The following is a 24,924-nucleotide window of genomic DNA, read 5'->3' on the forward strand; positions in this document are numbered from 1 at the left end:
CCTCTTAATTTTGCTGAACCTCAATTACAGCAGGCAGTATGGATGTAGGCACATAAAATCTTCTTTAGTCCCTCTAACTATGAATTTTACAAAAAAGTAATGGAGGAAAACAGAGGATTTCACAGTGTTTGGACACATTTATTTGCTCACACTGGCTGCTGGTCTGCTTGATCTGCAGTTGGAAAATGAAACTGAAACTTTCATATTGTTTGTTTACTTTTAGTATCTTCAGAGGTATCGTACTGCTAATCGCTCTACTGGATATCAAACCAGCCTCCTTTTCATTTGATTAACTACAAAGTAGCTCTAGAGCTTTGGCAAAGTCACTCTAAACAGGACATTTTTCCTCCACTTCACAACAGTTCTCATCTTTACGTAATAAAAAGTACACAATTTTAGTTATTGTTGTTCTATAATTTCATAAATGCAGCAGAAATATGGTGTTACTGTAACCATCTAATGATAAATAGCCCACTGCAGAGCAGACACATGAGTAATGTTGGAAATTATCCTTCTACTTCAGGCTATGTACTCTTCATTAAGACAAGATAAGAGAAGAGTTATTCAAAGCTAGGACATTTCTTGTTACAGCAAATAAAAGTTAAAAAAGTTAAAGTTGAAAAAACAAATAAGTTAATCACAACAAACCTATAAAAATAGCTTAAATAAGTAGGCACTGTAAGATTCAGTATTTACTGGGTCTCCATTCACATTTTTTATCTCAATAATTTAATAAGCCTGGTACAGTTCCTTTAATAGCACTAAACCTAAAACTATTCGCACTTTGTTTGTGTAAAACAAACCCCCCCTCACCCACCCACAACACACACACCTCCACATGTTACCCAGAGGTTACCCATTAGATAAGACAAATTATGTCAAAACGTTTGAACTTTTTTTCTAGTCTTGCCTTTTTCAGGGTGGGGGTTAAGACTTTATAACCAATGTTAAGCACAATGCTGTGTTGTTATCAAGGCTTTGGACTGCTCATTCAATGACTGCAAAATGAAAGTGTGGGCATGCTCACAGAAACAGATGTATTTGTATACATCATTGAGACACAACATGAGCTGTAATAACTGCAGATATCGAGCCGAGTTTCATTCTAAGGGGCAACAAACTCTATAGAAAAGAATACAATAAAACAAATATGTTTCAAAGCCTTAAGCAACATTAAACTGTGAAGAAGAAGAAGAAAAAAGAACAACATCTCACTTTTTGTATGTGACAGTCAGACAGATTCACCTTTTTTTCTCATCTTTTCTTCTGAGTTGCAAAAGTTCAGCAGCAAAAATCTGTCAAACAACAGAAACAAAAAGATGGCCTTCTCATCCAATGGCTGCTACTTAATCGGTGACAGTTGCTGCAAATGACCTTGCATAAATGCTATTCTGAGATAAAAGCCGATTCATATGTAAGCTACTGCTCAATGTGTGCTTGCGACAGGAAAAGACAAATTCCTGGACTCTGGAATAAGTACTGGCATAATGCAGCACTATGAAGAAATTTGGCTCTGTTCAAACACTTTGTGTTAACACTGAGAATTCACTGATTAACACAAATGTGCAAATTTCAAACAGAAAAAGAAAGACAGACAATTTTAAATCTACGACATCTGTTCAGTGATAAAGAGTAAATCCTTAAGCTCAGTTCAATTCAATTTTAATTCAGTTCACTTCAGTTTTATTTGTAGCACGATCAAATCACAACAGTTGCCTCAAGTTGTTTTATATAGTAAGGTAAAGATCTAAAATAATACAGAGAAAACCTCAACAATCGGATGACCCCCTATCAGCAAGCATTTGGCGACAGTGGAAAGAAAAAACTTCCTTTTAACAGGAAGAAACTTCTGGTAGGACCAGATACAGGGAGGGGCAGCTACCTGCCACACCCAGTTGGGGGTGAAGTTAAATAGTATGGATTTTTTTTTTTCTGCAATACACTTTTTTTCCATATTGCATAATACTGTCTAATTTCCACCAGAACAGCTTGGGCACAGGACACTAGACCTCTGGGCATCTCCTGTAGTGTGGCTGTGAAGTGGGCCCTCTGTGAAACCTGTCATCATTATCATCATCATCATCATCGTCATTAGAGCATCGTATGGAAGCTCAATCAAGTTGGATCTTTTGGAGCTGGATGCTTTGCAGCTTTTGCTGTGAGGTGCAAACCCAGTATCGTGCAGGGGGAGGCTGCTGCTACCTGGGAGCGCTTTTGCCATAGAGGCATGCTTGGTCTGCAGCAATATTTAGGTGGGTAGTCAGTCGCACCCACACAAATGCTCATTGTTTTCTAGCAGACAATGCAATGCAATGTTACATCATCTATCGGTGACTTTAATGTTTTAGCTGAACGCTATATATAAATTATGTATGCTTTTTGATGAGCAGATACCACTTGACAGAACTGCAGATTCAAGTTTTTTAAAAAGTAGTCCAGAGTTTTCAAGCATTAGAGAATTCAGTTGCCTTAAGCAACCTAAAGTGCCTATTTCAGAAAAGCAAATTTACCTACATTTTGTAGACACCTATAAGGAAATAAATTGTATGTATTTCAAATGTCACTTCAAACATGTTTAAGGCTGTAGAAAGCTTTGTTATGATGGAAATGAATGAGCATAACACGGTGCTACGCCGTTTAGAGAGATTTGTATGTGAATCATTTGTATTCAGTTTACTTCCTGTACCTTGGAGCTCATCGATCAAACAGATAAACTGCTGTTGATACAGAAGCTAAGACCTCCAGTATGCACAAACGGATCAGACAAGATTGATAAAGCTTTCGACTGCAATTTTGTCTAACACGTTCACTAGCGTGCCAGTGCTAGGAAATATCTTATTGCTATATGGAGAAAATATTTTCCAACTAAAATCATAAAGATGCAACAATGCTGAGAATTTCAAAGAATAAAAAAAGTAACCGCACTGCTTTAAAGACAAAGTCAAATGCTGATATGTTTTTATAATCACGTTGGCTCTAACTCGTCCTTGAATATCCTATTTAATGAATAGATCACATGCTGAAGGCCAATTTGGACGGTAAACTTTTCATTCCGGATAAAACAACAACAACAATACCTGGAATAAATACAGGCCTGGAGCATAAACATTTAATCTTAATCATCAGCATGAAAAGCTTACATGTATCGGGGATGGAAAGAGCCCAGGATCAAACACAAGCTTAGAGATGTAAACACGGCACTACTAAGCAAACAGCCACAATCACACATTTACACCAGCCCAGACTGAAATATACAGGGAGTGCAGAATTATTAGGCAAGTTGTATTTTTGAGGAATAATGCTATTATTGAACAACAACCATGTTCTCAGTGAACCCAAAAAACTCATTAATATCAAAGCTGAATGTTTTTGGAAGTAGTTTTTAGTTTGTTTTTAGTTTTAGCTATTTTAGGGGGATATCTGTGTGTGCAGGTGACTATTACTGTGCATAATTATTAGGCAACTTAACAAAAAACAATTATATACCCATTTCAATTATTTATTTTTACCAGTGAAACCAATATAACATCTCCACATTCACAAATATACATTTCTGACATTCAAAAACAAAACAAAAACAAATCAGCGACCAATATAGCCACCTTTCTTTGCAAGGACACTCAAAAGCCTGCCATCCATGGATTCTATCAGTGTTTTGATCTGTTCACCATCAACATTGCGTGCAGCAGCAACCACAGCCTCCCAGACACTGTTCAGAGAGGTGTACTGTTTTCCCTCCTTGTAAATCTCACATTTGATGATGGACCACAGGTTCTCAATGGGGTTCAGATCAGGTGAACAAGGTGGCCATGTCATTAGTTTTTCTTCTTTTATGCCCTTTCTTGCCAGCCACGCTGTGGAGTACTTGGACGCGTGTGATGGAGCATTGTCCTGCATGAAAATCATGTTTTTCTTGAAGGATGCAGACTTCTTCCTGTACCACTGCTTGAAGAAGGTGTCTTCCAGACAGTAGGCAGTAGGACTGGGAGTTGAGCTTGACTCCATCCTCAACCTGAAAAGGCCCCACAAGCTCATCTTTGATGATACCAGCCCAAACCAGTACTCCACCTCCACCTTGCTGGCGTCTGAGTCGGACTGGAGCTCTCTGCCCTTTACCAATGAAGCCACGGGCCCATCCATCTGGCCCATCAAGACTCGCTCTCATTTCATCAGTCCATAAAACCTTAGAAAAACCAGTCTTGAGATATTTCTTGGCCCAGTCTTGACGTTTCAGCTTGTGTGTCTTGTTCAGTGGTGGTCGTCTTTCAGCCTTTCTTACCTTGGCCATGTCTCTGAGTATTGCACACCTTGTGCTTTTGGGCACTCCAGTGATGTTGCAGCTCTGAAATATGGCCAAACTGGTGGCAAGTGGCATCTTGGCAGCTGCACGCTTGACTTCTCTCAGTTCATGGGCAGTTATTTTGCACCTTGGTTTTTCCACACGCTTCTTGCGACCCTGTTGACTGAAACGCTTGATTGTTCGATGATCACGCTTCAGAAGCTTTGCAATTTTGAGACTGCTGCATCCCTCTGCAAGATATCTCACTATTTTTGACTTTTCTGAGCCTGTCAGGTCCTTCTTTTGACCCATTTTGCCAAAGGAAAGGACGTTGCCTAATAATTATGCACACCTGATATAGGGTGTTGATGTCATTAGACCACACCCCTTCTCATTACAGAGATGCACATCACCTAATATGCTTAATTGGTAGTAGGCTTTCAATCCTATACAGCTTGGAGTAGGAAAACATGCATGAAGAGGATGATGTGGACAAAATACTCATTTGCCTAATAATTCTGCACTCCCTGTATTCAGTATTTAACATTAAAAGAGAAGAGTGAAAAACCTATGGGCTCACTTCTATTACCTGCTACCATTAATTTGTCCTTACTTCTGGCAGTAATAGTCGTATTACTCCTCAAATGAAAAGTTTTCCATTTCAAGTTTTTCAAAATAAACACAAAGAAAAAGGAAATTTCAACAGTTAGTACAGCAGTCTATATTTAAACACTTGATTTCTGTTTGCTAATGAGAGCAGTAATCATGAAAATCATCATAAATAATGTAAGTTTTGCATTTGTAAAAGTTCAGCTGAAGCATAAATTCTGACATGTGAAAGGGGACATGTCCGGAGAGGTCAAAAGGATGGATGGGTGGATGGATGTGGCAGGAAACAATCATTAGCATCACACTGAATTTTTTTTTTTTTCAATCTATCCATTCACTCTGCTCTATTATCTTTAAAGCACTGGTGGAGTACAGCCACAAAGAGACTGGGCAACTAAGAGTCACCAGTAAACCTCCATCCATCCATTTGCTTCTGCTTACCCTTTTCAGGGTTGCGAGGGGCGCTGGAGCCTATCCCAGCTGTCATAGGGCGAGAGGCAGGGTACACCCTGGACAGGTCGCCAGTCTGTCGCAGGGCCAACACACAGGGACAGACAACCATTCGCACTCACATTCACTCACACCTAGTGACAATTTGGATTATCCAATTAACCTATCCCCACAAGTTGCATGTCTTTGGACGGTGGGAGGAAGCCGGAGTACCCGGAGGGAACCCACACAAGCACGGGGAGAACATGCAAACTCCACACAGAAAGACCCTGGCCTGATGGTGGAATTGAACTCAGGACCTTCTTGCTGTGCGGCAACAGTGCTAACCACCGTGCCGCACCAGTAAACCTAACTTGCATATTTTGGACTGTGGGAGGAGAGTGGTGCGGTTAGGGGAAACCTTCACAGGTACAAGGAGATGGCAAAAAGACTGCCAGCTGGCCACCTGGGGTTACCGAGCCTTCTTGCAGCAGTCCAATCCTCTGCACCACTGTGCCCCATTAAGAGTGCAGAGTTAATTTTGTCACACTAAAAAATACTACTGTGAACAAAATGAACTCTGGGCTTTGGGGCTGGGGTTAAAGCTTTAATTCAACCTTGCGCATAATGGCATGCATTTTTAATAAACACAGTGCGCATTAATCTATCGGAAAACCGTATAACCTTACATGTCTGGCTGATTGTCACCTAAACACTGGATATGACTGCAAATGGAACTCAGAGGTGTTGTTGATAAATGTTATGATGCTTAATAGCATCCACATGTTTGGTACATTTAATGACCCACGAGGCAGAAGGAAGATTAAAGTGGATTGCAATTAAATCAAAAGCAAGTATAGAAATCCGCTTTCAAGCGCATGTCGAGTCTTTAAAACTAATGCAAGTCCGCCACCCAGTGGACACCATTGTTAGGCGCAACATCCTAAATATAGAAATCTACTTCCACTTGCAATAAAAAATGTAAAACTAAATAAATAAAGCCACTAAAACACAGAATACGAAGGAAAAAAGGAATAATACTATTGTGATAAATAACCGTTCTCATGGTCAGTATTTGGCTATACTTTGATGTCTATCAGTCTAGCCTAGAGAAGCAAACCAGGTGAAGTAAATTAATGACTAATTAAGGCACGCTACATAAGCAGCTGCCCGTCAGCCAAGCTTTGGGATAACCGCTCCTGAATAAGTGGATATAGCAGTTTTGACTAGTTAACATGACTAACGACGTATCCAAAAAGAAGGGGAAGAGTTCAACTGAGAAAAAAGCCAAAAGAAAAGCCAAAAGAAGAGAGACTTACGCGATGTACATCTATAAAGTTTTGAAACAGGTGGGTGAAGAAGAAGAAAGGCGCAACGAACCTTACGGCTGCCTCGGTTTTCTTTGTCCTCTAATTAAGTTGCATGGCAACCCTTCTTCCTGCCCTCAGGTTCATCCGGACACGGGGATTTCGAGCAGAGCCATGAGCATCATGAACTCCTTCGTCAATGACCTGTTCGAGAGGATTGCCACAGAAGCGTCCCGCCTGGCTCAGTACAACAAGCGCTCCACCATCACCAGCAGAGAGGTGCAAACTGCGGTGAGGCTGCTGCTGCCCGGGGAGCTGGCTAAACACGCCGTGTCTGAGGGAACCAAGGCCGTCACCAAGTACACCAGCTCCAAGTGAAAACTTCCAGTGCGTTATGTTGAGGAATTTAAACTTGAGAGTTGGCAGATTTGTAAGCTGGTCATTAAAATATTTCACAAAGCCATGATCTTCTATTTTCTTCCCCCCCAATAAAGTAAAGCCATCGTGGCTGGTGTCGCCACTAGATGGGGTAATTGGATCTATCTCGTTCAGATGCACCTTCAAAGGGGACTTGTGCATTTCATCCTTGCATAAGTTGTATACCGCAGTGTGATGGCAAACTAGAAATTACTCATTTGGAAGCCAGTAGCACTCCGCATTTAAACATTAACATTCCTTTCACCGGCTTGATAACTTTTATAAAAGCCAATAAAGTCAATACAACAGCAATAACCCTTTAGAAATTCTACCTTAGCAACCCATTAGTGCACTGAATGCTATCATGTTTTGTCGGGGAGCTTGAATATTTCTATATATCAAGAATGTCCAAATTAAGCTCCATTAGCGAATTTTCTCTTACCACAATGAGCGAACATGGTGTGGTAGAGGTCTGCCATATTTCACCGGTACAGTCTAATGTATGGATCTATATGTCTGCTGGATGCCGTCCATAACAAACCTATTGAAAACATGGTTCTGATTAAAACATGACATCACACTTTCTTTCTGATTACAGATGCAGATTACAACAGCAGCAGGCACAGGTGGGCACTTAAACAGGTGTCTCCAGTTTCACCATGTAAACTTGAACCTGATCACTGCCAGGTAATATCGCCTTGATTTTTTTTAACGTATACTTTCTATTATGATTCGAGACCTCATAGTCTGTACGACCACAAATAATAGTCTCTTTTTCACTTCAGACATCGTCATCGTCATAACAGTTTTGATATTATCAGAAGCACCTGAGCGGTTGTAACTATGAAAAGTGACGTTAGAAAATTAGCTAAACTATAGCTTAGCTAGCTAGCAAGTCATCCTGTTAACCCTGACGACGATGAAAGAATGAAGGGAGGTTTATTTAACATGTGTGAGTGTATGCTGACTTATGCCATGTACTGAAACAAAAAAAGTGTCTTTGGTTTTGGTCACTAATCATTTGAACTCATTTCCGGATTGTCTGTCCAGCTACGAGAAAATAGAAGAAAAAAAAGTAAAAGAAATAATTTTTAAAAGTTATTTCTGAAATTTTGTCCATCATGATAATGGAAAAAATGAGATGATAATTTTATAAAATAAAAGCAATTACTTAATTGAAGGAAAACTTAGTGGTGTTTATAAGTTTCGAAATTTGGTATGTTGTCAACATTTGTTTTGTGTTGTTTTTGACTAAATACACACTAGCCCTCTGTTTACTTATATTTTAAAATACAGCAATCTTTTCACTTATGATGAAGTTCATGCAAACCTCTGCAAGATCTTTATCTGGCTAGGTCATCCTTAAAATTGAAATATTTATAAACTAACAGAGGAGATAAAGCAACACTGTGTCCTTGTTATGCATTATAATCAGGTTTTTAAGAGACGGCACCATCAGCTGAATGCTACTTGATTACAGGATAATGACACTAGCGTTTGCACCAGTTCAATCTGCATAAAGCGGAGGAACTGATAAAGGTCTCTCTAATTAGGATGGTGTTTACATCGGGCTTTACATACACCTATTAGACTGCACTTATCAACGTCCCACAAAGCCAGACTTACTGTGATAATGCAGGTTGCCACTGACTGTTATTGTTGAGATACCATCTCAGATATTTCCTAGTATTCTTGGTAATGATATGAAATCTAGAGACGTTATTATGAGGGTGATACGGCCTTTAATGGCAGTGACTTTGTTCATAATAATCGTGGCCATTTAGGTTTTGTGTCTTGCACTCTTCCCCATATCCCCTCTTATGCCCATGCCTAGTAGTAGTCATCGCTGTCTCCTTTAGGCAGACTGCTATGAACACATTATGGATGGGTGCATTAGTGAGTGATGCAGAGCCTGGGATGACTTGCCTTGTTTTCATGTGAGAGTGCATCATTAGAAAATGTTCCACTTGGCAGGGAAGCGCGTATTAACTGCAACCGCAATGAAATGAGGTTGTGATAGATGGTTAAAGTTATACAGGACTATTAGGTTGAAATATGAACCTCTCAATTGTCATGATGAAACAGAGGGCTATTTGCGTGGTGATCAGTGCATTGAGAGACAATTGGAATCTGCAAAGACCCATACAATACATTATAGGTAGTGGGCTAAGGGCTGAAAGAATACAGAAAAAGTAATCATGCTTCCACTGAATGGTCTGGGGCTACTGTTCAATTCAAGGCTCTATAAATTCATTTAGGTTCTTCACCAACATCTCAAGCATTGTGATGAGATTTGAGGAAAATTTGCAAACAGGAAACCTCACCTAAGCCCAGTTGTAGACTTTTATGTGTCACATGTATAGAAGCAAAGCATTGCTGATTAGTTATCCAAGATGTTTAATGGTATGAAATATGCAAAGCAGATTGTGTGTGCCTAGCTTAATACAACTGGATGAACTATAGTATGATACAAGGAAAATTAGAACAAGTGAGCCCGGATTAAAATCGGAAAATACATACAGTAAGTGCAACAGCTAGCTTGTCTTTAGATAATGTCAATAGCCAATTAAACTTGCCTATCATCTCTTATCAGTTGTTCCACGACCTGAATGCAAACTTCATGGCAGGCATGTGCTGAAATGTGTATCTAGCGTATTAACCAGCACAGAGTTGCTCAGGCACTGATCTCGCTTTTTCTGATAGGAATAACATGAAATAACACATAAACCACTAAGATAAGAAACACCTGATGGATAATTGATTCATGTCTAAACTTGCACGGTCTTTCTGACTCTCTTAAGCTAACAGCAGAGCCAATTGCAAACACATTAGCATTTAATATTACTGTAATTACTGTGTACATTTCATTATGTTCCCAGTATATTAAATGACTGCTCAGTGTGGAGGGAGGGCTATAGTTTAATTTCTTTCTGTAGTACTGTGGCACACAGTACTCAAAATAGCATTAAGAGCCTCATAATCAGAGGGAACTAATTGCCTATGATTGCATAAATGAAGTGCCTCGCGCTCATCAGGGCCGTTGCTGATGTCCAGCCTCTTACTGACTGCCTTGGGATAGGAAGGTGGTTGACCACAATGCAGAAAGCCTTGGAGAGGCAGCTACTGGTGGGTAATGTGAGGAAACCATAGATTTAATATGTCCACAGGGGGCTGTGAGGGCAGGGGGTGTTACTGCTGCTGATGTTTTTTTGTTATCATCAGAGTTGCCTCCGCTTCACAGAGAGAGAAAGGGGGGAAAAAAGGAAACACGAATGCCCACCATTTGAGAAATGAATTTATCGAAGTGGCTGTCTTTTTCCCCATTAGTAAGTGTTTAGTTCAGCGTTTTAAATAATTGCGTTACCAGGAATGATATTTAAAATACATTTGGGAGTCAATGAGGCGGGAAAGTGCCTACATGTTTTGCTGATGACACCCGGGCCATTTGGAAGACATCAAAGTAGAGAGGAGGTAGCCCAGATGCATATTATAAACTCATTATGTATATCATTTAAAAGGATGTACTCCAGCCGCAAAAACAATATTCCTAGTCTCTCTCTGGTAATGTGTGTTTTCAAAGTTGAAACTCTTACTCGCCTTCAGTTTAATGTGGCATCTATTACCAACTGTAACATAAAATAAATGACCTTGATTTCCATACCAGAACAGTCGTTAAGGTATAGATGAGATGCGGCTCTGCCTCTGTGTTTTCGAGTAGAAAAGAAGGTAAAACCTCTTCGCCAATATCGTGTATTTCTCCACCTGTGGCGCAAACTTTGTTTTCCGCAGAGCTTGCAGGCATCTTAATAGACTCCAACATGAAGGCGGATAAATACACCTTAAAAAGTGTGTTTTTGATACGCAATGTATCAAATACTGCTAAAATTAGATGGTGATGGTGTCAAATTGAAGGTCACCCTTCCATCCTTGGTGTCTACAGAGCTGTGAGATCTGTTTTGTTTTGGGTTTTTTGTTTTGTTTAGTTTTTTTCTGCTGGGTAGAATTTCTACTACTGGAAAATGGTTGTTCATCAGTCAAAAGAGATGTTTGTCAGATGCCTAGCGAGTAGGCTTAAGAGGCTTAATTATGTGCCGTCCCTCCGCCATCAGAACACTACACGTGGGGCAGAGTGACACAGCGGTTGCCAGTCATTCAGCCTAATGTTCTAATGCAGGGAGCCATGTGGATACATAAAATCCATTAAAGCTCTTGGAAAAAAAATACTGAGCTGAAAAAGGCATTCTGCTAGCTACTCAGGGGCTTACAAATAGGGCATTCTTATTTGCTCTTCCTCTAAGAAAAATGTCATGGCAAAATCTGACCTTATAGGTCCGGAGATTTTTTATTTTTTAACATGTTTTTTTTTTTTTTGTTAAAACAGTGAAGGTGAACAGTGGACAAAAAGGTTCACATCCACTGACTTTTCAGACTTATTATGCTCAATAGATTTAAAGTAGGAAAAGTTGAAAGAACCACACTGAAAATCAGTAGTTTTTAAGCCTCCTTTTGGTAAAGTTTTGCTAAATTACATGTAATTTTAGTAAACATTGTATTACTTTTAAAACAGCATGCACTGGGTTTGATACTAGCAGCCTAACAGAGAGACTTTATAACTTTGCTGGAGGCAAACAGGAGAGGTTTGAGTGGCTGCGTGTGAGACATAAAAATAGCATTTACTTGTCACGCTGCAGGGAGGGTCTCATGCCGAATATCAAAACAACTCGGTGAATCAACCCTGTGAACAGCCGGCGGGTACAAAGTGGACATCAGCCAGAGAGAGTGAAATAACAACAGAAACAGAGAGAAGGGACTTGTTAGACATAATCATACACATATCGCACAACAAGCATGTCGAGAGGCAGCTTTGTCTTCACGTCCATGGCCTTGCGTTCTCTTGAACTTGACAAGGACACGCTAGAGAGATACAAGTACAGCAGGCAACTTGCCTCTCATAATCTGAGTAGCTATATGCTGAAGAAGGAGGCCAACAACAGAGCACTGCTGAAGTCCCTGCCACCAGCTGTCTGCCACGATGTGGTCATCCACAATGCTTTGTATACAGGAGACCTGGAGGCTATGCAGCACTTTTTTCCTAGAGGATCCACAGCAAACCTCATCATTGAGCCACAGGGAGGGGAAATGCGCTGGGCTGCCAGAGGGGAAGGTAAGAGACAACATCTGTCTTCATCAGTGATCTAAGAAGTCACATGAATCGGACCGTATTTTCTCGAGATTGGCATCCAAAATCAGAATGGTTTGAACACAACCGATATTTCCTGTGATTTCACGAAAAAACTAAAGGCAAAAACCTATAAAGAAATCACTGCTGTGCATTGCTGAGCAACGTGCATCTGGCGCCTCTCGCTCAATAAATCAATGCAATATTTATAGCCACAGAACCCGAAGAGCTATTTATAGAAACCATCATATGCCCACCACATAATCAGACCTGCGAGTCATCTGTTTGTTCTGTGCAACAGGACAATCCATTAGATTCAGTTGTGACCCTTCCATTAAAGACTGAGTCAGTGTCCGTTTTCAATAACTTGTTTCGTCACTGGCAAAACATCATGAAGGACTTTTTTGTTGTTGCGAAATAATGTGTCACTTCTAATTTCTTAGACTGCAAAACTGTATTAGCTGGATAATTAGGCAGGTTACATGCAATGCAGTCATTGGCTCTCATGCCACTGGTTCAAAGGGTCAAGCACAATATCACATAACACCTCCCTGAAATAGCCCTGTCTGCACAAACAACCTGCATAAGTGGTGCTTCAGGAGAAACCTCACAACTAATACATTTTAAAAACAAATTAGCTCGCTGTAATATGGCTTACGTAGCACCTAGAGTGAAGTGGCGCAAACAAAAGAAATACAGAGAAGATGTGATCGCCACAGCCAAGGCTACAGGTTGTATCCTGCAGTTCTGGAACTCTTTGCTCGTGGGCGATGAGCTGACTATCCTCGGTATCGTGGATGATGATGAGTATGGCTACCTTATTGATGCAATTTATGACACCAGCAACTTGGAGGAGTGGAAGAACTTTAGATTTAACTACAGAGGCCTGAGTAGGTCCTTAATTTTTATGTTTAATCTTGCATCAGCAAGGTTAAACTAGATTTTGATGAAACATGTTATGAGTACATTAAAATGTTACGCTGTATACCAGGGATGCCAAATTACATTGAGGGTTACATACAGTCCACTTTGATTTTAAGTGGGCGAGACGGGTGAAACTCAACTTTGTCAGTGTAAGGATGTTTAACCAAACATCTGATCCCAGAGGTACCTTAATATAAGATAAAGAAGTGTAGTTTCAACATGACATCTCAGTTTTTCCCGCATGATAAATGTGTAAAAGTACAAAAAAATGCCTGGTAGCTCAGACTATCATGTATTTAAAAACCTAAGGTTTTTGTTCCACTGAAAGTTTTATGTTTTAACCAAGAAAAACAGGTACTTCTCTGTCATTTCATTCTTTATCTATTACTTAACTATGTCTATTAGTTTATAGCGGGAAAAGCTGTAAAACATATAAAAATACAGTTGAATTTCCAAAAATGTTTTCCCTATCTAATGTTTTCCAAAAGCCATCCCCTGGGCTGGATTGAAGCCTTGCCATACCTATTCTGGCCCCCAGGCCTTATTTTTGTCACCCCTGCTGTATACTATATCTGCTGAAGCATATATGTGACATATATACTTTATGGCTTGAGTTCAATGTTGGCTTCATGACACTTTTGCTCCCTGTTGGCAGGACTGTGGTCACTGACTTATGAGCAGGAGCTGACGACACCGCTTCACATCACAGCTGGCCGAGGCTTCGCGGACTGCCTGAGGCTCCTGCTGCAGCGCGGCGCAGATGTTGACCTAGCACCTGGCGGCACCACTGCGCTGCACGAGGCTTGTGAAAACTGCCAACCAGAGTGTGCCAAACTCTTGCTGATGCACGGTGCCAATGCCAATGCTGTCTCAGAGGACGGCCTTCTGCCTTTGCATGTTTGTACAAGCCCTGAATCCCTTGAGTAAGTGAAATCCAGTAAAACTATGTAAGGGTATTTTCATTCCTCATCTAGTTCAGTCACTCTTAAGCACCAGTACTTGAACTTGTATCCTTGTAGCTGCAAGGTTATATAAAAGCAAACAAAACCCCTGAGTATATTTACCTGAGCAAAAGGTGTATTTATTGCAGAGTAAACATTCTGTTGTTTCTGTCATTTCCTCCTTCAGGAGTTACATATTCCAGGAGCAGGAGGTGAAGCTACAAGTGACAGTAAAATATATTAAATTTGGGACTGCTGCTGCCCCTAGTTGTAAATTTTGCTGTAATATAAACAGCTGACAAAAAGCATAATGCATTAAAATGCCTTTGAATCTGAAAGGGAAAAAAAATCTAAAGTGTAGGAACAACTGATCTACCTGATTCTATTAATCCTGTCTGCAGATGTGCCAAGTATCTCCTTCAGTATGGAGCTGCAATCAACGGCTGCACTGTAGATGAATATGACACTCCTCTCCATGTGGCTGCCAGGAATGGCCTCCCAGACCACACTGAGCTGTACCTGCGTCATGGAGCTGCTGTGGACAAACAGAACTATGAGGGTCTCACCTCCATCAATTCTGCTTGCTCACAGCCCCAGGAGGCACAGGATCTCCGTAATTATTTCAAGGTGTGTCAGATACTGATAAACGCAGGGGCCAACATCCACACTGAGGAACAGGACAAACGCACTCCTTTGCACATGGCCTGTAAGAATGCGAACCCAGACATAGTGGATCTGCTGCTGGAAAATGGGGCCTGTGTTAACAACATGGACTATGGAGGTGAAGCTCCAATGCACAACATCCTGAAGGTGGTGGCCTACAAGATTTCCCATAGTCCTGAGAGGATTGTCCGCTCTCTGCTCAACCACGGCTCCATTCGGGTGTGGCCCGGTGCTCTTCCGAAGGTAGGGACCTAAATGCTTGAATATTACATGGAATCAGAATAAAACGTGTGGAGAAGCATGCTATCACGGCTACAGCCAATTATTCATCAAGGTGGCTCATTTTGCATAATTAGCAAGTACTGCACATGTAACACCTTGACTAAGATTTCTTTGAAACACTACACTGTTCCTTGCGATATTCCAGACTTCACAACTTCACATTCAAATCATTACCATCTCATGGCACAACATGAAGTGTTGCACTCACAGCGGGAAACAGACTACAACTATCAGTGAACCCACGTGCACTACACAAAATGCCTGGTTCCTAATTAGGCAAGTGTTAATAGGAGATTAATTAGCACTAATTGCATAATTTCCAGTTAAACCCCTGGAGGGAAGACCAATCTGTTCATTTCACAAGTGTTTAATTACTTTATTTCTTCAGTTCTATGGAGTCACATGCTTGCTCGTGAACTTAAATGTTGATTGTTTAAATCGTACTGCTTTGCTCTGAGTTGTGATGCACCTTGCAGGTTTTGATGCACTGCTCCAAATCGCCACGCACTGTTGAGGTTCTCCTGAATGCCTACAGTCACCTCAAAGTCACGGACACCTGGGTTGAGTCCGTGTCAGAGGAGGTGTTTAAGGCAAGCTTTTTAAATGTGAAATTATGAATTAGGTTTACCATTTTTTAATTATTATTATTATGTTTAGTTAAATGTTTTAGTCTTCATTGTCTTTAAATTAATACTTTTAAAGTGACCCATCTCAACCCATCTTAGGTAGAGAAAAATATTGTAGTTTCTTATAAATATGAGGGCTTTTAAAAATGAAAAGAACATTAAGTAATTTATCATTATTTTATATTCAGAAAGCTATTTTTTAATCATTCATTTTTAAATATAAGCTGATTGCAAAACTAAACTCAGAATATCAAAGCATCAATATAGAGCCATCAATCTAGTATCAGTTCATCAGTTAAATCTATTTTTTGTGTGTTTCTGTCCAAAAAAGGAACACAAAGAATTTTATGAGTCAGTCTTCTCCCTGGAAATGACTCCTCGCTCGTTGCAACACTTGGCTCGCTGCAGTCTCAGGAGATTCCTGGAAGGCCGGGTACACAAAGTGGTCCCAAAGCTCGATCTGCCCAAGTTCATCAAGAACTATCTTCTCCTGGATTTCAGAGGATACATTCACTAAAAGTCCAATCTGAGTGTGAATATTTGTACCAAATATCGATGGTGAGAAAAGTCCAACAATGTGAATCAATACACAGATTTTTTTTAGGTTGCGTGCTGCCATACATAAGATTTTCAGGAGGCAGACGCAGAGTCGTTTCCTGTCATGTTTTGATCCATGTCTCAGCGCAGAAACACGTTTGATGTTGCACCACAAGAGGGCGCTACAGACTAGAATTATTAAATTATGCAGTGGGGCTGCAGCTATATTGGTTTATATTTTCTTTACTTTTTTGATCACTTTTTCTTTTCTTTTTCTCTTACTTTTACACTTTAATTTAAAAAGGACGACTTGCTTTAAATTGTATACATAGTTATTATCATAGGTCAGCGCTAGGGAGCATAGTAATTATGTTTTGCACATCGAGTATTGCTATCAAAATATTTGCATTAATCGTTTGAGATGCCTGTAATTATATGAATATATGATTAAAACAGGCTTTAAATGAAAATAAAGTTTTCCACTACTGCTGCATGATCTGGTCATTGTTCTTTTCATGTTTCGTGTTTTTATATTTTTCTGTCATGTTTTTGCTTGTAGTCATTTTTCTCTGTGTGTGTTTACTGGCTGTTTTGTCATTGCCGCGTTTTTCTGGAAATTACTCATTTATAACACAAAAATATTTTAGGAAGCACCGGTATCCAATCCAGTATGCCCTCAAAAATTTAAAATTGAAATCAAATTAAGCAGAAATATGTTGAATAACTTTTAGAGATATTTGAATGTGTGTTGTGAAATTATTTTTAGATTTGGTTTTTGAGGTTAGAACAACACAGGCGAAAAAAAGAGCGCTTCTTCTGTTCCATTACTTACTGGGTGGAAAAGTTTAGATGGAGACGATCTGGACCTTTTTAAAATTATTACACGGGGGGAAAACAGCTTTAATGTGAATTTACAGACAGCAGATAGAGGTTCGGTATCATTTTTATATCCCTGCCGTATAAAACTTTGTTTTTAGTCATAAAGAGGTTGAGAACACAGGCCCTATTTTAACACAGTGTTAATTGGTCTTTAAGAAATGAAACAGGCAATCAGAATTTCGTTCACAAAGCGCGCAAAGAGCAGCAACGTAAACTCAGAATAACCCGAAAAAGAAAGGAAGACGAGCTCGGCAAATGGTTTCAGTAGATCAAAGCGAGGTGCTGCTGAAGTCACTTGCAATTATAAGAATTAGCCTTCCCTGGCCCTCCACTGCTAATCAGAGTCGGTGGTGATATGTTTATGTCCTCATGCAATCAGACGACCAGTTGGAGAGCCCGGGCACCCAGGACTCAATAGGGCTAATCATCATCAGTTCCCATTGCCATTTAAAAGGTGAGATGATCTGCGATTAAACCAGTGCTTAAGAAAAGAGATTTTTTTTCTTCCCACTCTATGCGACTTTGATCAGGGACAAATTACTTTTCCAAAAGCGCACAGTAAAATTAGTGCTTTATTTAGTTTCTAAAAAAAAGAAAGAAAGAAAAAAAGCACACGTTGTTTTAATTGGCATATGGCCAGCAAAAGAGATTAAAGTTTATAGATTTATAGATTTAGATTTGGGGATTACCGGTAGTAACTTTAGCCACTGTGAGTCTGTGTCCACACTGAAGTTGACCTTACAAACGGCTTTTATCTGAATCTAATTTCGCAAGCAGCATCTCTCTCTCGCTCTCTCTCTACCTCGCTTGCTCTCTCTCCGGGGAGCGATTGTCGTGGCACTTCTTCTTTCTGAAGCCAAACGCATTGTTTTTAGCCGCGGAGAATGGGAGAAACATCTGCCTCTCCTCCCTCCCGACTCTGATGCCCATCGGTCCCAATATTTCAACAAAAGCCACCGTTGTTTTATGCTGTCCCTTGAATCCAGAGTAATTACTTATCATCAATCAAAATTAATAATAGCTGATTGGGTTGGTGTGGTCAACGATTATAGAAGGGGAAGGGCTGGAACAGTCTCTCACACCGTTTTGCAGTCAATGGTGAACCTGGCAAAAGGGGAGGAGGGCTTGAGGAGGGGTGGATGAGGGGGGTGACTCGTCTATTTGGTCTCCACTGGGAAACTACCGCCTCTCAAGACGGCCAAAAAGTCAGAGGCTGAATAAGGAAATGAAGCGTAATTTGAGGAAGATGGATGAGCCCCCAGGGAAACACCCCCTTTTCATTCTTCTTGTATTGCAGATGATAACCAATGCGCTCTCGCCCTCTCTTTCCTCGCGCACACACACACTGTGCATCAGAGAGGGGTGAAGGGAGGAGTTGGAAAGAGGGGACAGATAGAAAGAGGGAGCGTGTGTTTATGTCTCAGTGTGTGACAAATAAGAGGGAAAGGGTAGCGCTGGTGCACACAACAAAGCGTCCGACTGACTGAAGCATTTAGAGCGCAGATATCCGAAGAAGAGGTCTACTTCCAGGGATGACAACACAGCAGAGGATCTACTTTCAATTCACGCTCTCTTTAAACTGAAAGTTTTGCTCGTCGTCGACGGAAGGACATTTGCTTTCAAGTTTTCACCGAACAAAAGTGTTTGCCTGCAAAATGCAGCGACCAGGCGGGCAAGGGACGGCGTTTTCAATCGATTCCCTGATAGGGACCCCTCAGCCCAGACCGGGACACCTGCTCTACACGGGCTATCCTATGTTCATGCCATACAGACCTTTGGTTATCCCACAAGCTTTATCCCATTCTCCTTTATCGTCTGGTATACCTCCACTCGCGCCATTGGCTTCTTTTGCGGGACGACTCACCAACACGTTCTGTGCCAGTTTGGGACAGGGGGTGCCGTCCATGGTTGCGCTCACAACAACGATGCCAAGTTTCTCGGATCCCCCGGACAGTTTCTATCCACCACAAGAGCTGCCTGGTCCACGTTTAAGCGCTGCCGACCCGGGAGCGAGAAGGCAAGAAAGCCCACACTCCGAGGAGCTGCACAGCCGGGACAAGAGCTCTGAGATGCTCAACTTCTCGGAAACTTTTCAGACAATATCAGGTAGGCTCAACCACTTCTACAAGTCATTCTCTTTCATTATATTTAAGCCTCGGGGGCTGCCGCGTAAAAGTGACCACTGTGCGTAAAATGCGATAAAGCGGAGATTAGTGGCCTCTTGGGTGAAGATGAATTAGCAGGTATAGTGTATAGTTCTAGTTAATCTCATCTTTTCACATTTAGAGCTCTTGATTAAAATGCATTTTACTAAATCCCGAGTATGCAGCATAAAGCGAAGCTTTATGAGGGAACTGCCATTTCAGGCACGTTTGCTATTTTAAAAGGCCGTATTTGGAATGATTTCTGAACCAGTCTTTATTAAAGCATAAAACAGAGCTAAATGCCAAGAACTCCAGTCTATATGTGGATGCAGCATTTTCTAAGTTTCTCAGTTGCGGTGGAAACTTATGGAACAACTGAGTGACCACAAACAAACCGCTGATGATTCAGCATGACTGATCTGATTTTTTCTGAAATTTTTTTCTGAAAAAAGTTCTTTCACATGATCTCTGCCAGCCTTTTTTCCCCAAAACACACCAAGTGTCGTCCAACGTTGTGAGACATCTGCAGCTGTCACCGCTGATTTGCGGGATCATAAACTATAAAATCACTAAATGCGTATGTTTGCGTGTGTTCTTTGTTTATCTTCGCATTTTAGGCGAGACCAAACTCTACAGTTCAGACGACGAGAAGCTGGACCTAAAATCAGCAGACACCGTTTGCAGCGACCGAGAGGACAGCTCCGCGGACAGCGAGAACGAAAGTTTCTCGGACGGCAACAACTGCGGCGCCCTGTCCCAGAAGAGCAAACTAAAAACGGGCTCGCAGGAGGCGCTACCGACCGGCAGCTCAGCAGGGAAGAGCCGGAGGAGACGAACAGCTTTTACCAGCGAGCAGCTACTCGAACTCGAAAAGGAGTTTCACTGTAAAAAATACCTTTCTCTGACTGAACGCTCCCAGATCGCACACGCACTCAAACTGAGCGAGGTGCAGGTGAAGATCTGGTTTCAGAACCGTAGGGCCAAGTGGAAACGGATCAAAGCAGGCAACGTCAACAACCGGTCGGGAGAACCGGTGAGAAATCCCAAAATTGTGGTCCCCATCCCAGTGCACGTCAACAGGTTCGCTGTGAGGAGTCAGCATCAACAAATAGAGCAAGGGACCAGGCCATGAACTGAGATGAAAATCCAAAAAAAAGAATATTATTAGAAACACTTGACTCTAGGTTCCACTGATTTGTTGAACGCATGAAGCACAAAAAGGATGTTCCAATTATTTTGTCTGAGGGAGAAGAGGATTTACTCACAGACAGACCAATTATTTGGCAATATGCTCTCATTTTTATTTATTGTTTCTGTTAATATGTAAATATAAATGGGTAAAAACTGGTACAAATGAGCACTATGAGATGCGACTGTAAAGATTTTTTTAAGTATTTATATGTAGGGCCAAACTGTTTTGTTGGTTATGTGCATGTCCTCATTTGATGAAGCTATTCTGGATTTATTTTTTTGTTTGTTTGTTTTGTGTTTCGTACAATTTGTTGGAGACATTTGCATGTAACTTAAGGCGTTTTTTGTTTGGCAAGTGTAGAAACCTCCTTTTAAAGCTATTTGTGGAAGAACAAAAAAAATGTGAAGGAATTAACGACCAAACAAGAGACAACTGTAAAGTATATTGACCTAATAAATCGCTTTATACGAAAGCTGGAATCCAGGTTGAATCATTGTTATTAAAATGTAGAGCAACAGCTGTTGAAATCATTTGATTACGCTAAAATGAAAACAAAGGTGGCCTTTACTGTTTAAACATCACGAAAGATTATTGAACAAGTTCATTTAAAAAAAAAAACAACTACGGTCAGGCGGCTGTTTTGACTAAAAATATATCCTGATGAAACGTTGAAATTTTATCATAAAAAATATTTCTGTTCATTTTTTTTGGACTTAGAAGACCTTTTTAAAGCATTTTTTAGAGAGTTTCAGTGAGGCGTTAGAAGCACATTAATGTCTGTTTTTGTGTAATTTCATAGCTTCTGCTGCACATCTGTTAGTCTTAATTTCCTGAAGTTGCAAATTCTTTTAGAATCTATTAATTATTTATTTTATTTTATTTTTATTTTATTTTAGATACATCAAGGACCTGAGACGTGGAACAGTCTTTTTTAAGGTAGCAGCAGCAGTGATTGATTTCTCTTTAGGAGGCCATGTTGTCTCAACTGAACTGATGGATCCTCATTAGGCTGAGCACATTCAACACTCTGTAATGAACTTCTCTATCAGCCACTGCACCGACACAAACAGACATCAGCTCTTTAATCTCGTGGCGCTAAAAATGTTTTTTTGTAAATCGATCCAAAAAGAACTAAATATGAACAAGAAGTCATTTAATAGGACGCATTAAAGTCCGCTTTGAAGGCATAATTTATTGGTGCTGTGTCACCTAATAGATACGAGATACTTTATGCATCATTTTAATACAACTAATATCCCTCAGAAATGTCGACATCTTTCGAGATTTACTAAAATATGAAGTATTTCATCTTTTGTTTCAATGGCCGAAGTAGACGATATTTATAAGTTTGATTTCTAATGAATGTTATGATTGTAAGAAGCTATGTTGCTCCTAAAACGCGGATTTTCTTCAGGATACATACACAGACCTGTAGCTAGTAAATGCAGTTACTCGTCTTGTACTTACAGAAACAGACCTGAGCGAATAAAAGCGGTACTAAATGAAATCAAATCGGAAATTGTACTCTACATGCCAGCAGTATTAACATAATCTCTAACCAGAAACAGCTACCCTATTACAGGAGGAAGGCTTGGTGTTTTTGTGAAAACTTTCATCACGGTCCTCGGTTTACACGCTGTCTCTGAGCTGCTTGCACAAAACCTTATGTTGGATTTTTTTTAACTTTATATCAGATGGTCTTCGTGATTCCAGAAAGATTCAGTAGACGTCAGATCACGTTTATTTATTTATCATTTGAAATATGATAATGGGGCAGGATTCCTCAGATAATTAATATTTCATGAAATTAAACTTTTGCCACAATAAGGTGGGTTTGGGTTTTTAAAAAAAAACTAATCTCAAATAGCAACAGACATCTATAATAATCTTTACATTTAATTTTCCTCACGCCTCTGTTGAATACAGGCTTGACCTCAGAGCATAAACAGACACTTCATGACCCGGGCACCCATGAGTAGTAAACTTTATTTCACCGTCCACCTCATGCATTAAGATTGTGACACTCACATGGGGATTCAAGGAGTGATGATCGTGTGAAGGTGCAGTGGAAGTTTGATTATGGTCCAAGAGCTGACTAACATAGTTGGTTATTTCCACGTCACTGTGCCAGAGTGCCACAGCTATTTCAGACCCCATGCATGCGCTGCATGGAGGGACTGACGATGAGGAGCCATGACAAAACTCATGATAGGCACTGGCTGTTATCACTGAGATCCTGCAGGTTTAGAGCTGTTAGTGTGGAAAGAAATAATATTGCTGTTATTATTAATGAATTATTAACGTGCAGAAGCTTTCTGGAGGAGAGTAATGTGTAGCAGACTGGAGTTTCTCGGGTTACTGTGTTAATCCATTCAAAGTTTCTAACAGTCTGTTCTTTTTAAGCCGCACATTCAGTAAACACTTCAATCTCGAGACTCCATATTCTGCCATTGTGCTACTTGAATCACAAATTGAAATATCAGAAGTTCTTTCCAGCAAAGACGTGTAACTATTCCCTCATTCCCACCTGCAGAGAGAGAGAGAGAGAGAAAGGGAGGGAGGAAAGCGAGGGAGCTCATTACTGGCTTGGTTGTGTGAGTGTGCAGGCTGCTCAGCGCCGACTGGAGGCCTGACTTCTTGGGAGGGTCCGGACGGTCGTGGCTACAGTGATGTATGGGCAGATGCATCAAATCGCACAAGATAAACAAGCGATGAGTTTCATCAGGGCCATCATAGCTTTAATTTGGCTGCCTAATGAGTCAGATCTAGTGGCGGAGATAAGAGTTGTCAGAGGCCCGGCTCTAATGAATTTCTTGCCACTTGTAATCAAGGTTGCCTGTCTGAGGGGGGATGATTAATGGAACCCTGGAGGATTCCCTCGGCCCTCAGCCTTCATTACAGCTAATGCATTCTCAGGCAAATTAACAGCAAAATGCAGGCAAAAGCCAACGGGGAAGGGGAGAAAAAGTAAGGGAAGAAGGAGGGAAAGGGAGAGAGTGATGGGAACAGAGCGTTTATATAAGACAAAGGAGTGAGAGGAGGGTGAAGAGGAAGATGGCACGGTGGGTATGAAGCAGCCAGGTTGGGCAGCAAGTAGGGAAAGAGAGGTCGATCACTGAGAGGATGGGGAAATGAGTATGGAGACGTGGGGCAGTCAGGAAGGGCAGGGTGCAACATGGATGTACTGCTCAGACATGATGGAGCTGGAATTGATAATGGATGTTTAAGTCTGTGGGGGATTCAGGAGAGGAGAGAGGGTCAGGGCAAGAGAGGATATAATTACTGGTTAAAGAGACTGCAAGATTGAAAAGAGGAGGAAAAACAGGGAGCAACAGAACACATCCACATCAGGACAGGCAGCAAGGAACATGTAAGATAAACATTTGTTCAGTGCCACCTTGATGCAGCATTCATATCAGGACTGGGTGCATCACTCACTGCCGGTGACCTGCGGCCAAGCAGCTTCTGCATAAGGGAAGTATGGATTTAATGTTTGCAAATATGGTCTCGTCAGGTCTTTGTGTGCCCATCCATCAGCCTCAGACCCACCTCTGCAATCTCGGAGGCAATTTGTCTGAGAAGAGGTGGGCGGCAGAGAGCCCTCCTCACTGTTTAGCAAGCCCTGATGAAATATCAAAACACACGGCGGTGCAAACAAGCGCTCCAGTCTCACCACAACAAACACAAGTGGCCGGGGTCTGCCAAGACACGAGGCATGGTAATAAATTACAAGACCTTTTTTTTTCTCCCTAGGTAAGAACAGACAAGCACTAGTTTAGATATGTGCGAGTAAACCCTTTAAATTTTGACATTAAAGACCTTGAAGGTTTATAAATCTTAAATCTACAATTATTATTATTAAACAAAACACAAGAGTGTTACCTGATCTTGCAATAGTCCCACAGACTACCTTTAAAGGTTCATTTGATATCATTTTTTTACATTCCCTGGGTTTCATGGCCTGCTACCTTAATCTGAGTTAACTCTCAGCTCTTTGTAAGCTGAACTTTTCCTCCAAATAGTTGCTCATTGCTATCAAAAGCCAAACAGGAGGAATTGTTAGATATATATCTCATGATTAGTGCATAGAGGCCAAAAAGAGAAGGAGTATAAACGAAAATAAGTTCAAAGGAATGTGAGATGGATTTGATTTTTCATGACAGCAACCGAACACCTCCCATCTAATGCTGCTAAAGGATAGCTGGTGATAATGTTATTCTAAATTAGCCCTATTAATTTCCTCCCTCTGAGGAGACTCCAGAGGAAGGTCACTAATCCGCAAGGTGAAGTAAGCAAAGACAATACTACCCAATTACTAATAAGGAAGTTGGTTGAGAAAATTTGTTTTTAAGAGCTTTAAAGCGTGACATGGGGGAGTCAGTCTCCATTTCAAGGCAGCGCAGAGGGAGGAAGAGGAGAAACTAAAGAGAAACCAGGTGATAAAGAGCAAACAATGCTGGCCAACAGAAAGAGGAAGGGGATGAAGATATGCTGAGACAAGATTAGCAGGAAATAA

At 40.8% G+C, this 24,924-nt stretch overlaps 3 protein-coding genes across 7 annotated transcripts; all 3 read left to right on the forward strand.

Annotated features, from left to right (window-relative positions):
- The first annotated feature begins 6,452 nt into the window (after positions 1-6,452).
- Positions 6,453-7,092, forward strand: h2bk1 (H2B.K variant histone 1). Its single transcript, XM_082512742.1, has 2 exons — positions 6,453-6,666; positions 6,766-7,092. The coding sequence occupies exons 1-2, from the start codon at positions 6,553-6,555 to the stop codon at positions 7,000-7,002; spliced, it is 351 nt and encodes a 116-aa protein (XP_082368868.1). The 5' UTR covers positions 6,453-6,552; the 3' UTR covers positions 7,003-7,092.
- A 114-nt stretch (positions 7,093-7,206) lies between these two features.
- Positions 7,207-16,670, forward strand: asb10 (ankyrin repeat and SOCS box containing 10). Of its 5 annotated transcripts, none has more exons than XM_082512741.1 (7): positions 7,506-7,541; positions 7,640-7,993; positions 12,104-12,205; positions 13,800-14,067; positions 14,487-14,991; positions 15,507-15,620; positions 15,988-16,670. In XM_082512741.1, the coding sequence occupies exons 3-7, from the start codon at positions 12,118-12,120 to the stop codon at positions 16,171-16,173; spliced, it is 1,161 nt and encodes a 386-aa protein (XP_082368867.1). In that variant the 5' UTR covers positions 7,506-7,541; positions 7,640-7,993; positions 12,104-12,117; the 3' UTR covers positions 16,174-16,670. The 5 variants fall into 5 exon arrangements, with proteins under 5 accessions (XP_082368863.1, XP_082368865.1, XP_082368867.1 ...); XM_082512738.1 differs by having other exon boundaries at positions 7,640-7,728; positions 11,733-12,205; XM_082512740.1 differs by having other exon boundaries at positions 7,640-7,728.
- Positions 16,671-18,338: 1,668 nt separating this feature from the next.
- gbx1 (gastrulation brain homeobox 1) lies at positions 18,339-20,722 on the forward strand. The gene is made up of 2 exons (XM_082514803.1): positions 18,339-19,178; positions 19,834-20,722. The coding sequence occupies exons 1-2, from the start codon at positions 18,728-18,730 to the stop codon at positions 20,346-20,348; spliced, it is 966 nt and encodes a 321-aa protein (XP_082370929.1). The 5' UTR covers positions 18,339-18,727; the 3' UTR covers positions 20,349-20,722.
- Positions 20,723-24,924: the final 4,202 nt, after the last annotated feature.

This window comes from Aulonocara stuartgranti (genome assembly GCF_965226115.1).
Source record: "Aulonocara stuartgranti genome assembly, chromosome: 18".
In the NCBI taxonomy this organism is placed as follows: domain Eukaryota; kingdom Metazoa; phylum Chordata; class Actinopteri; order Cichliformes; family Cichlidae; genus Aulonocara; species Aulonocara stuartgranti.

Excerpts from the sequence above, each read along its gene's own strand:
- h2bk1 (XM_082512742.1), top strand. The coding sequence starts at position 6,553 with ATGACTAACGACGTATCCAAAAAGAAGGGGAAGAGTTCAACTGAGAAA. Across the intron at positions 6,667-6,765 it reads TCTATAAAGTTTTGAAACAG|GTTCATCCGGACACGGGGAT; the intron begins GTGGGTGAAGAA and ends TCCTGCCCTCAG.
- asb10 (XM_082512737.1), top strand. The coding sequence starts at position 11,890 with ATGTCGAGAGGCAGCTTTGTCTTCACGTCCATGGCCTTGCGTTCTCTT. Across the intron at positions 12,206-13,799 it reads CTGGGCTGCCAGAGGGGAAG|GACTGTGGTCACTGACTTAT; the intron begins GTAAGAGACAAC and ends CCCTGTTGGCAG. Across the intron at positions 15,621-15,987 it reads TGTCAGAGGAGGTGTTTAAG|GAACACAAAGAATTTTATGA; the intron begins GCAAGCTTTTTA and ends TGTCCAAAAAAG.
- gbx1 (XM_082514803.1), top strand. The coding sequence starts at position 18,728 with ATGCAGCGACCAGGCGGGCAAGGGACGGCGTTTTCAATCGATTCCCTG. Across the intron at positions 19,179-19,833 it reads AACTTTTCAGACAATATCAG|GCGAGACCAAACTCTACAGT; the intron begins GTAGGCTCAACC and ends TTCGCATTTTAG.